The sequence below is a fragment of the Hyaena hyaena genome, unplaced genomic scaffold, assembly GCF_003009895.1.
Source record: "Hyaena hyaena isolate Hyena2069 unplaced genomic scaffold, ASM300989v1 scaffold_1210, whole genome shotgun sequence".
Classification (NCBI taxonomy): domain Eukaryota; kingdom Metazoa; phylum Chordata; class Mammalia; order Carnivora; family Hyaenidae; genus Hyaena; species Hyaena hyaena.
The window spans coordinates 369,839-381,735 of NW_024081845.1; the positions used below are offsets into that span (position 1 = coordinate 369,839).

At 38.2% G+C, this 11,897-nt stretch overlaps 1 protein-coding gene across 1 annotated transcript; it reads left to right on the forward strand.

The window, feature by feature from the left end:
• The first annotated feature begins 2,291 nt into the window (after positions 1–2,291).
• MTERF1 (mitochondrial transcription termination factor 1) lies at positions 2,292–11,580 on the forward strand. Its single transcript, XM_039222890.1, has 3 exons — positions 2,292–2,351; positions 3,800–3,861; positions 8,945–11,580. Exons 1-3 carry the CDS (start codon positions 2,319–2,321, stop codon positions 10,110–10,112), a joined length of 1,263 nt encoding a protein of 420 aa, XP_039078821.1. The 5' UTR covers positions 2,292–2,318; the 3' UTR covers positions 10,113–11,580.
• The last annotated feature ends 317 nt before the right edge of the window (positions 11,581–11,897 follow it).

The following is an 11,897-nucleotide window of genomic DNA, read 5'->3' on the forward strand; positions in this document are numbered from 1 at the left end:
AAAAATTGAATTACTTTTAGACTATAAAAAATCGGAAAGTTGATAACTTTAGAACAGTTTCTAGTAAGACAGAACAGGGACTGGACTCGGGTCTCCTCACCCCTGACCATGAACTCTATCTTTCCTTGAAACTCTGTTTCTTGTGTAGCATTTCTCGGAGGTTGTGGAAGCAAGATGATGACGTAAAGAGACTAAACTATGAACATTGCCAAAGACGTAACCAAACTAGTCTGTGCCCAGGTAGAGCCTACTGCTTACTTTTCACCAACTTTCCCTCTCATTATACAACTAAAACTCATGCCCATGGGTGGAAATTTAACATGCTAATTAGACATGCAACATGTGGAAAAGCACAATTTTTAAGTGCACAGACGCCAAGAAATCCCCGCCTTTACATGCTTCAACGTCATTCCTTTCCCTGCTTGGCCTCTTTAAAAACTTGCCCTGGCCTATGTTAGGGGAATCAGCCTGAAAGACTCTTTACTTTGTATTGTTTCTCTTGTGCTCCAGAATAAGCTCCAATAAAAAGCTTTGCCTAGAACTCGCTTTTGGTCTCTAGTCAATTTCTACTGTTTAGATAGCCCATGGACCCAGTGGGTGACACTAGGAAAAACTCCACTCCACCATGTTGTAACTACTTACCCCCTTTCTTTTCCGTTTCTTCATCATTGCTTACTCCCTGCCTTTGGTCTTCTATAGTGTTTCCAATCACATTTTTTTCTTCTTAATTACATCAACTTAGTAGGGCATGGATCAGCTATGGTCTGGGGTAGGGGGTAGGTGGGGAAGGCATGTAGAGCAGCAGACACTCAGGCTGAGGGTGAGACCTATCACTGTAAATAAGGTCCAGGATGGCAGCGGCTTTGTCTTGTCTTGTTTTCCTCTGTATGCTACCTCCCCCACCATCCTGAAAACAAGGCCTGAAATGTACAGGTGTTCAATTAATGTTCGCTGAACCAAAGAATGAAATACAGGCAGGGTATATATGGGTTATAGTGTAATACACCACTAATGAAATTTGGTAGTAGGTCACTGCTTTTACTGGAGGTAATTACAATATTTCACAAATCACTAAATATTAAACCTCTTTGCAGAAATCTGAAAAGGAAAAAAAATTGATAATACACCATCCTAACCCAACCATCATTACACTTTTGTTGCTACTCTTCTTACTGTTTTACAATATGCATTTAAAATGTATTTGTAATCAGAAAATTTTGGATAGGAAATACGTCACTTATTTTCAAAAGAATCAATCTCCTATACCACAGGTATCACTAAAATCAAACGTAAGTGCTGCTGTCTAAGTCGGTCTGAAATAACCTTTGATAATATAAGGAAGTGTGAGCAGTATAAATCATAGAAGACTTACTGGTTAAGGAAGTATAACACATGCATTCACTTGCTTCTACTGTGTTTCAATATTTCATCTGCAAAATGAGAGGATTCATAATTACAGATTCATAGTTTCTAAAGTCTTCTTAAAATCTGAAGTTTAATGATTCCTAAAAAAATTTTTATTGGGGTGCCTGGGTGGCTCAGTCGGTTGAGCGACGTACTTCGGTCCAGGTCATGATCTCACGTTTCGTGGGTTCGAGCCCTGCATCAGGCTCTGTGCTGACAGCTAGCTCAGAGCCAGGAAACTGCTTTGGATTCTGTGTTCCCTCTCTCTCTGACCCTCCCCTGCTCACGCTACCTCTCTCTCTCTCTCTCAGAAAAAAATAAAACATTAAAAAAAACTTTTAAAAATAGATTTTGTTTTACGTTGATTGTAAAGAGCCTTAAAAATATATTTATACTATGCATAATTTATTCATATAAATTTATATATTTATATATAATAGTAAATATTAACTCAGATATGAGAGATCCTTCCATGCAGAAATAGATTTTAGAAACTCACATAAAGAGACTATTTCTAACATTTCAGGACTACTCTAATATCTGGAGGGACACCGGTAAGTAATTTCACCAAAAAGACTGATTATTGGTAAAGTCCCAGAGGCAAATCTTTACCCTTATAAACCAATAAAACAAAATTAATCCAAAACAAAGTGACAACATACCAGCTAAGAGTAATCTAAGGGATAGAGTGAGGATAAAACATTAATTGGTGCGGAAATGGGATAAAGATTTATCATATGCCCCTACACAGAGTAGGGTAGAGCAGGAAATTCTTCCCTGTAGGGAATTCAGGATCAACCCTCTCGCCCAGTTTCTGTTTTTCTAAAGACCAAATCACTTCCCCTGGAAGGTAACTTGGCGGCTTGATTATTTCATTAATTTAGGTCTTTTGGAGACAACAGAATTGATTTGAAATGAAGTTTAATCTCCAGTGCTACTATCCCCAGGTAAGTGAAATTGACAGGACTAGGAAGGATTAAGACAATGCCATCAAAGATGGCAAAAAAGCATCTGCTGTGGAGATTTTCTGTTGTTGTTATGATTATTATTTCTGTTGAAACTTTACATAGCCTAAACCAGTCACAGTTTCAGAAGAAGCATGGGTAATCTGTGCTGCAAGCAGTTAACTAGAAGTATGTCAGAACTGCTTCCCAGCCTGAAAGCTGAAGCTGAATTCGGATTTAGAAGCCACACTAGAGGATTTCCAAGGTGCTCAAGAAAGACCATCTGGGACTCTTTAGGAGGCCGTATCGCACGTGTCTTCTGCCGAGATGTTGACCCGCATGTGTTAACCATATTAATAAGCGTAATCACCCTATCAGGCTGCAATTCATGTATATATAATAGTGGTTTTCCTACCACAAGTCGCCAGCAGGCAATGGATCCCTGCAGACACTTCGGGAAAGCCCCGGGTCCCGCCTTCTTCCAAAACTAGCCTGAAAGCTTGTGCCCCGCGCTCACTACGGTCTCTTGCCGCCCCCTGCTGGGCTCTTCGCTTGGGCTTTACGCAGCGCGGCCGTCGGGGGGCGCAAAGACGGCGACGTCACCTGTAAGCGACCGGAAGTTAGTCCTGTTCATTTCCGCCACTTGGTCCCGCCTCAGACCCGGTAGTAAAGGCATCTGCTGCATGTTGATACAGTCCAGTTTGAGGTCTGTGGATAGCTGCGCCTGTGCGTTTTCTTTCTAATTTTTTTAAACGTTTTATTTATTTCAGAGAGAGAGACAGACAGCGTGAGAAGGGGAGGGTCGGAGAGAGAGGGAGACAGAATCTGAAACAGGCTCCAGGCTCTGAGCTGGCTGTCAGCACAGAGCGTGATGGGGGGCTCGAACCCACGAACCGTGAGATCATGACCTGAGCCGAAGTCCGCCGCCCAGCCGACTGAGCCACCCAGGCGCCCCCAATGCGTTTTCTTTCTAAAAGCGGGTTTGTGTTATATTGATGTACAGTGGAGTCCTTTTCCCTCGTAGCCGCTAGGCGAGTTGGTTTTGGGAAGGAAGAGGGGAAGAACCCATGGAATGGAATCCTTGGAATTATCACAATTAGCTGCAGTTAGATAGTAAGAACTTGTGAGAGAGCTTGGCTTTTTCCCGATTTTAAAATTTTAGGATAATGCCTTTCAAGTTGTGGGGTTGAAGAAAGACCATGTACGTGAAGCACTTAGCTCTAGTTTTACAAATCATATTCGGGATTGTGCAACCTTCTCCCATTAATACTGAGGCGTGTGTTCGCCGTTTTCTTTTCGTATCTCAGATGCCTAGTAGGTAGGAGGTTATTCATTTCACAGTGTTCTGCAGTATTAGCTGGGATCGATTTCTTTACTCTGTATTACGAAGTGCTTACAATATTTTGTCCCATCCCACTTTATTTATTTATTTATTTATTTGCCGTTTTTAGGGACAGCTGCTTTCTAGCGCTTCTGGAGAAATGCAAAGTCCTCTCTCTTTAAGACAAACGAGGTGAGAAATGGATACCTATAAAAGATCTCCAAACTTCCCTTGTTTTATCAAAAGAAGACCATCTGGAATGTTGTACCTTGAGGGCATTGATTAACCATCTTCATTAAAAGTCCCTTTATTGGTGTATTTGTTAATTTTCGACTTTGGCCCTTGGAATAATGGTTTTAGTTAATTACAGACAGCAAATTGAGAGACATTGAAGTTAATTATGAAATATTAAGTAGTTTTTAATTTATCTGGTTGTAAATTTAATTTTTTTAAAAATTTTATTTTAATGTTTATTTCTGAGAGAAAGAACACAGCAGGGGGAGGGGCAGAGAGAGATGAAGAAGTGGAAACGGAAGCAGGCTCCAGGCTGAGTGGTCAGCACAGAGCCCCAAGCGGGGCTCAAACCCACAAACCGTGAGATTATGAACTGAGCCAAAGTCAGACGCTTAACTGACTGAGCCACCCAGGCACCTCTGAATTTAATTTGTTTTTAATACTGGTTGCAAAATAACATTTATAAAATATCACAGTATTTCAGAAACAGTACATAGACCCCTTTAAACTCTCAGAGATAACTGTCAACTACCTCCCCCCCCGTACATGTTTATGTCTTCCCCCTTTCTATGAGTGATATTATTTTATCCATATAGTTATACAGTTTGCCACTTAGTATATCTTGGATATCTTTCTATTGTGTTATGCCTTTTTTTTTTTTTTTAAATAACTGGGTTGTGTAGTATTATGTTACATAGATGTATCACTATTAACCATTCTACTGTCGGTGGCTATTTGGGCTTCTTTTTTGCTATAGCAAATAATGTTAGGAAGGTCATCTTTTTATTTTTATTTTTAAAAATTTTTTTAAATGTTTTATTTATTTTTAGGAGAGAGAGAGAGAGACAGTGTGAGCAGGGGAGGGTCAGAGAGAGAGGGAGTCACAGACTGAAACAGGCTCCAGGCTCTGAGCTGGCAGTCAGCACAGAGCCCGACGCGGGGCTCGAACCCAAGAACCGAGAGATCATGACCTAAGCGAAAGTCGGACGCTTAACCGACTAAGCCACCCAGGCGCCCCTGATGGTCATCTTTTTAAATATCAATTCGTCCTTTTCTTTCCTTTGGATAATCTTAAGTGAAAATACTGGGTTAAAGGATATGGCAGATGGTGCCAAATTCCTTTCCAGTAGTGGCATTTGCAGAGAATTTCCTGTATTTCTTCAAATGCTCATCAGCAGTTGATATTAGGTACCATTGTTTTTAGGCTTAACTGAGACCATTCATACCATTTTTTCCGTCAGTATATTGTATTTATAGTATTGTAGTCAAATCCAAATTTTAGTTGTCAGTTCTAAGTCCAGTTCAGTTCTTTTTTAAAATTTATAAATAGAATACCTAGTTGTAGATTCTTTGGTAATAAGTTATTAAAAAGCAATTCACTTCAGCAGTAAGTTTTTGTTAAGTTAAAGACTTGTGGGAAGCTAGTATTTGAAAGAGACCTTATACTATGGATAGACATTAGGAGAATGGGCCTTTCTGAAAGAATATCTTCCACAAAGGCAGAGAGACAAGAATGGCCAAGAATGTTTAGGATTTGAGGTTTGAGAGGTGATAGTGCCTGGTTGTGAGGTTGTAGAATAGAACAGACAGCTAGAAAGGTAGTTGGAATTCTGTGGTGAGGGTTTTTTTAAAACATTAATTTTGTTTTTATTTATTGTTGAGAGAGAGAACTTGGGGGAAGGTCAGAGAGAGTGGGAGACAGAGGATCCAAAGTGGCTTCTGTGCCGACTGCAGAGTCCAGTGCAGCGCTCAAATTCACCAATTGTGAAATTATGACCTGAGCCTAAATCAGATGCTCAACCAAGTGAGCCACCCAGGCACCCTGTGTGGTGATAGTATTGAAAGTCAGTCTGAAGATGTTGTTTTCTAGGAGAGAACTATAGATGTCTTTAATCAGGGAATAGGGAATGTAATCACTTTTTTGTTTGCCAAGTATACTATGCTGGCATTTTTGCATGAGTGATATTCGAGAAGCAAGTTAGGTGGCTGTTACAGTCTGGATGAGAAAAAATAGCAAAGAGTTGAGATACTAAAGAAGATACTGAGGGAGCTGAATCTACATGATTCAGTGACTGGGGGTTGAGGAAGAGGAAGAAAGCAATCACTTTTAGATTTTTATCATGAGTGACAGGATAGTGGTAATGATTTCATTAACCAGAGAGGGCTAGTTTGGGTCTGGGAAAGATGTTCAGTTTAGTTTTAGACACATTAATTCATGTGAAAGATATTTCTATGGAGAGCAACTTACACACAAGACATAAAATTCACCTTCACAGATTCAGAAGAAACCTTAGTAGATTTGTGACACCTTTGTTAAGAAATTTGGCGTATATTTTCACTGTTAGTCTTTTATTAGTACAGTTGCTCTTGAACTTTCTGTGTCTTGCTCAGCCTGTTTGTCATGGTGCTAATCATCTCAAGAGTTTATTGTTTAGAGTGGTTGTCTTCAGATTTTTGTTTATATATACTCTCAGTAAAAATGGTTTATACATGTACTTCCAATGTACGTATATTTACTAATTATATACATTTTTACAATATTGTTATATATAAAACATATATAAAAAGGAATTTTTAAAAGGCTAAGACAAATTTAAAATGGGGTTTTACTGTTTTCTTCCTATATCCCATTGGATCACCTTGCATCCCTCATTCCAAAATACAGGTCTTATCTACTACTGTCAGTGTTCTGTACCATTATCCAGTGGAGGTCACCCTTGAGCATCTGGAAGAGAGAACAGACTGTTGCACTGTGCAAGAAGAGCCTTCTTTAGTTAGAAGGAGGATCTTATTTTTGAGTTTCTAAATTCATGCATTTTAGGAAGAGTCTGTAGTTAAAGAGTAGGATGTGGTATTATGGAGAAGTAAAGAATAGTGAACTCAAAGTACAGGGCAATCTAAAATATGCTGTTGTTAGGGCACCTGGGTGGCTTAGTCGGTTTAGCATCTGACTTTAGCATCTGACTCTTGATCTCAGCTCAGGTCATGATCTCACAGTTTGTGAGTTCAGGACACATGTCGGGCTCCACGCTGACAGTGTGGGGTCTGCTTGGGATTCTCTGTCTCTCTCTCTCTGCCTCTCTTTCTCTCTCAAAAATAAAGAAATAAATATTTACAATGTGCTGTTATTGTTTGATGTTTATTTTGTGAGTATCCTATGTTTTTGTTTGAATGTTATTTGAATCTACATTTTGGGAATCTTTTTCTAATTCTTTGAGCATCTATAGATTACTCCTGAGATACAGGAGTGTTCCCTGACTGAAGACATAATCTTAAATTCTTGTTAAATTGGTGTAATTCAAAGGGTAGACACAGGCTTTTTTTTTTTTTTTTTTTTAACATTTATTTTTGAGAGAGAGAGAGAGACAGAGACAGAGCATAAGCAGGGGAGGGACAGGGAGAGAGGGAGACACAGAACCTGATGCAGGCTCCAGGCTCTGAGCTGTCAGCACACAGCCCGACACGGGGCTCGAACCCATGAACCGGAGATCATGACCTGAGCTGAAGTCAGACATTCAACCAACTGAGCCACTCAGGCACCCTGAAGCTTTCTTTGATACTCACCTTGAAAGCAGTATCTCTGAAGCCTAGAGATATTAGTGGTGAGTTGGAACCATCTATCTCTGTTTTTTATTTTATGTTTAATTAGAAGTGAGAAAGGAAATACCTCCTTTATGTGATAAGAGCCTATTATTAGTAATTAGAAATTAAGAATTAAGTTTGTCACAGCTGTATAATCTAAAAAGCAAAAAGTAGGGACGTCTGCGTGGTTTTGTTGGTTAAGTGTCTGAAGTCTTGATTTTGGCTCAGGTTGTGCTCATGGTTTGTGAGATTGAGCCCTGTTTTGGGCTCTGCGCTGACAGTGCAGAGCCTCCTTGGGATTCTCTCTGTCCCTCTCTCTCTGCTCCTCCCCTGCTTGTGCTCTCTCTCTTGCTCCTTCTCAAAATAAATAAACTAAAAAATAAAAAGGAGAAAGTACAATTAAAAATATATGTATGGTGTCATGACTTAGGCCACAATTAGCTTAAGAACATAAATCATCTGACAAATTGAGTAACAGAAGAAAAATTTTCTGTTGCTTTCCTGATAAAATATTTCCTATAAATAGAAATAACTTATTTTAGTAGAGACCTAAGGTTACTTTATATAAATTCATAATTTTTTGCTCCATTTCTAAATGATTAGGAAAGTGAGTTATTGAAGTTTTGTTCACTTGCCTGAAGTTATGTGTTGTGAAATAGATGCAAAGAGCCCTGGGTTCATCTTTTATAATGTAGGGTGGAGGAGGATGGTAAAAGTAACTTTTTAATGCTTATGTGCTCTCAGCACAGTTCCACAATTGGTGGAAGTAGATCATTTTGAATATAAAAATTGCTTTGGAGTAATCGGGTTACCAAGGGGGCAATAGGGTAAACTGAAGGAGACTGAGATTCAGAACTGTTGACCAGAGGTCCATATAAAGCTAACAATTAAGACTAATGATACCATGGGTTTAAAGAGAACTATGAATCTAGTAAAAGATGTTTAAGGTGGAAATTAGTCTGAAGGGTTGGTTTTCAGAACTAGGAAGAGAGAACAGGAGCAAAGGAGTCGGGTATCTGTGGGCCAAAAATCTTGGAAGTTGAAAGACAAGACAGAATTGAAAGCATAGTTAGCAGGAAGAAACCAAAGCTTGAAAACCAGGATAAAGCAGAGCTAGAGAGGGACAACTGTTTTTGGGTAACAAATGTTTTTGGGTAGCAAATGTAGGCAAGGCCAAATACAATGAGCAAGATAAAGGAAGGAATAATTCTGGGGCATTGATGATGCTATACTTCTTTTCTTCACATTAAGATGGAAGCAGCCCCAGGCCCACAGATAATCAGAAGCAGTGACCGAGAGACTGGGAATGCAGTAGCTGAACTGTTACTGCAGCACCAGGAAAGCTGGAGCTATAGATGTTTTTTAGAGAAAAGACCATGATGCTTATAGGATCATAATGTGATTTTTAAGCTGTTTAACACATGCATTTGTATAATATTATGTATGTTGTTTTACACAGCATTCCAAAAGGTTTGCGATACATGACCATTATGGCACCAAGAAACTTCTTGTGTATGAGAAGTAATTTTCTCTTTGGTTCAAGATGTTGGATGATCCGATTTTCTGCAAAAATCCTCTTTAAATTAGTTTCATTTAGGCTTTATAGTGTAAAGTGTGGTAATGCAGACAGTGAGTCTTCGGAGAATGAAGAACTACTGAATAATCTACTTAAAATGGGAGTAGATGTTGACATGGCAAAAAAACGACAGCCTGGAGTTTTTAATAGGATGGGAACTAAAGAGCAAGACCTGAAGATGTTCCTTCTATCCAAAGGTGCTAGCAAAGAAGTGATTGCTAGCATTATAACAAGATATCCACGAGCCATTACACGCACACCTGAAAGTCTTTCAGAACGGTGGGATCTGTGGAGAAGAATTATGACATCAGACCTTGAAATTATAACTATCTTGGAACGTTCTCCTGAATCTTTTTTTCGATCCAGAAACAACCTAAACTTAGAAAATAATATAAAGTTCCTCTACTCAGTTGGATTGACCCATAAATGCCTTTGTCGATTGTTGACCAATGCCCCACGTACCTTCTCCAATAGTCTAGATCTGAATAAACAGATGATTGAATTTTTACAAGAAGTCTGTTTGTCATTAGGTCACAATAAGCCCAGAGATTTTGTTGGGAAGATAATTTTTAAAAACCCTTTCATCTTAATTCAGAGTACCAAACGGGTGAAAACTAACATTGAGTTTTTACAGTCAACTTTCAACTTGAACAATGAGCAGCTGCTCATTCTGCTGTGTGGTCCGGGAGCTAAAATTCTCGACCTTTCCAATGACTATGTCCACAGAAACTACACAAATATCAAAGAGAAGCTGTTTTCTTTGGGGTGTACTGAAGAAGAGGTACACAGGTTTATCATAAGCTATCCAGATATGGTCTTCTTGGGAGAGAAAAAGTTTAATGATAAAATAGACTGCCTCATAGAAGAAAAAATTAGCATATCACAAATAATTGAAAATCCTCGGATTTTGGATTCAAGCATAAGTACTTTAAAAAGTCGAATCAAAGAATTGGTAAATGCTGGCTATAATTTCAGTACATCAAACATTAGTCTTTTATCTTGGAGTCAAAAAAGATATAAAGCTAAATTGAAAAAGTTAAACACTGAATAGAACATTGTTCTGGGGAATTAAAAAGTGACTTACAATGTAATGATCCCTCATTTTGAATTTGGGCCTTTCAAAAAGGAGAAGTTTGGTTTCTTAACCATATATATATATCCTTTGGATATTTTACTGTAAAGGTTTGTAAAAACTCATGATCAGTATGCTCTAGTATAGTCTTTCCAGTTACCTTTTCTCTAGTTTGAATTAATACAACATCCAATTATATGATACAGGCTGTGACTGTCTTATAAGTGGTAATTCCTGAGTACAGGACAGAACAATATGTGGAAAGATAAAAAGTACAAAATAAGCTTTTGGTTTCTATTCAGATTAAAAAGTCAACAGTTATTTGGATAGTTCTGTTTCCTCTCAGGGAGGGTTTAGGATGGCAACTGATTTCTCCTATTGTTCCCACATAGCTAATTATGGTTCATCTTCAAAATAAAATGCCAATAAAAATCTGACAAACCAGAAAAGAGGGGTTTTCATCTCAAGTTCTACATTCTCCATTTAAACCATTAGTATGTTCCCCCTACCTCCCAACTTGGGCTCAATTTACTATGGGTATATCCTGATTTCTTTGAAGTCAATGGCAACTATGATGGGCAGAAAAATGGCCACCCAAAGATGTCAATATCATAATTCCCAGAATCTGAATGTGTTATGTTACACTGGAAAAGGACTTTGCAAATGGCATTAAGTTATGGACCTTAAGACAGGGAGATTATCCCAGATTATCTGTGTGGGCCCAGTGTAATCATATGGGTCCTTCAAAATGGAAGAGGGATGTAATAGAGGAGGTCAGAGTGATGTGATGTAAGGACTTGACCCTATTTACTGGCTTTGAAGAAGGAAGGGACAATGAGCCAAAGAATGCAGGTGGCCTCAAAGAAAATGGAAAAGGCAAAGAAACATTCTCCGCTAGTTCCCTTAGAAAGGAACATAGCCCTGCTGGGACCTTGAGTTTAGCCCACTAAAACATGTGTCAAACTTCTGACATTCAGAACTATAATATAATCAATTTGTGTTTTTTTTTAAGCCATTGAGTTTGTGGTTGTTGTTACAGCAGCAAATAGATGAATATAGGAATTAAATGATATTAGTTCCATTATAGGTGAAGAAGTCACAAAATATGGTTCTTTTAGTATATCTGTGTTTCTTTCTCTTGTAATTAACCTTTTTTTTCCACATACCTTTCTGGAATGACAACTAAGTTACTGTTTGTGAAGATCTCTAAATATCTGTATAAAAAAACTAAATGTAAGTAATAAAGTCTAAATAAAGGAATATTTTTGCCTGATAATGTAGTTTAAAGAAATGGTTATAGTTTCTGTATATTTATGTTTTATGGGAATTTCATCTAATGTAAACAAAAGAACAAGGAAGTTTTCGATGCACTGACTTCAAATATAACCAAACCAGGTGATGTCAATGGCTCTAAGACATTCACAGTCTAGCTCTGACTTAAACTGAAAGAGAAGGGACAAATTATATGACCTTAGTTACTTTCCATTGTTTTCCAGAGGTATTTGTTTTCTAGATGTGAATTCTGAATTAAATAACAATGGTACTAAACCTCTTCAACCTTATTTCCTGTTAGTGATACCTCTAAAAAACCTTTCATGACACAGATAGAAACATATTGCTGTTTTTTCAAGGCCATTTGATATCAATGATACTTTTATCATAATTATTTCCAATACACTATTTTATGGCAAGCATGGCATGGTTAAGAAAAATGGGCTTTAGAGAGATACTTATTTAGAGTGATAAATCTGGGCATCATTCTTG

Coding starts and splice junctions, on each gene's coding strand:
- MTERF1 (XM_039222890.1), top strand. CDS start 2,319: ATGAAGTTTAATCTCCAGTGCTACTATCCCCAG. Junction 2,352..3,799: donor TCCAGTGCTACTATCCCCAG/GTAAGTGAAATT, acceptor TGCCGTTTTTAG/GGACAGCTGCTTTCTAGCGC. Junction 3,862..8,944: donor CTCTCTTTAAGACAAACGAG/GTGAGAAATGGA, acceptor TGTTTTACACAG/CATTCCAAAAGGTTTGCGAT.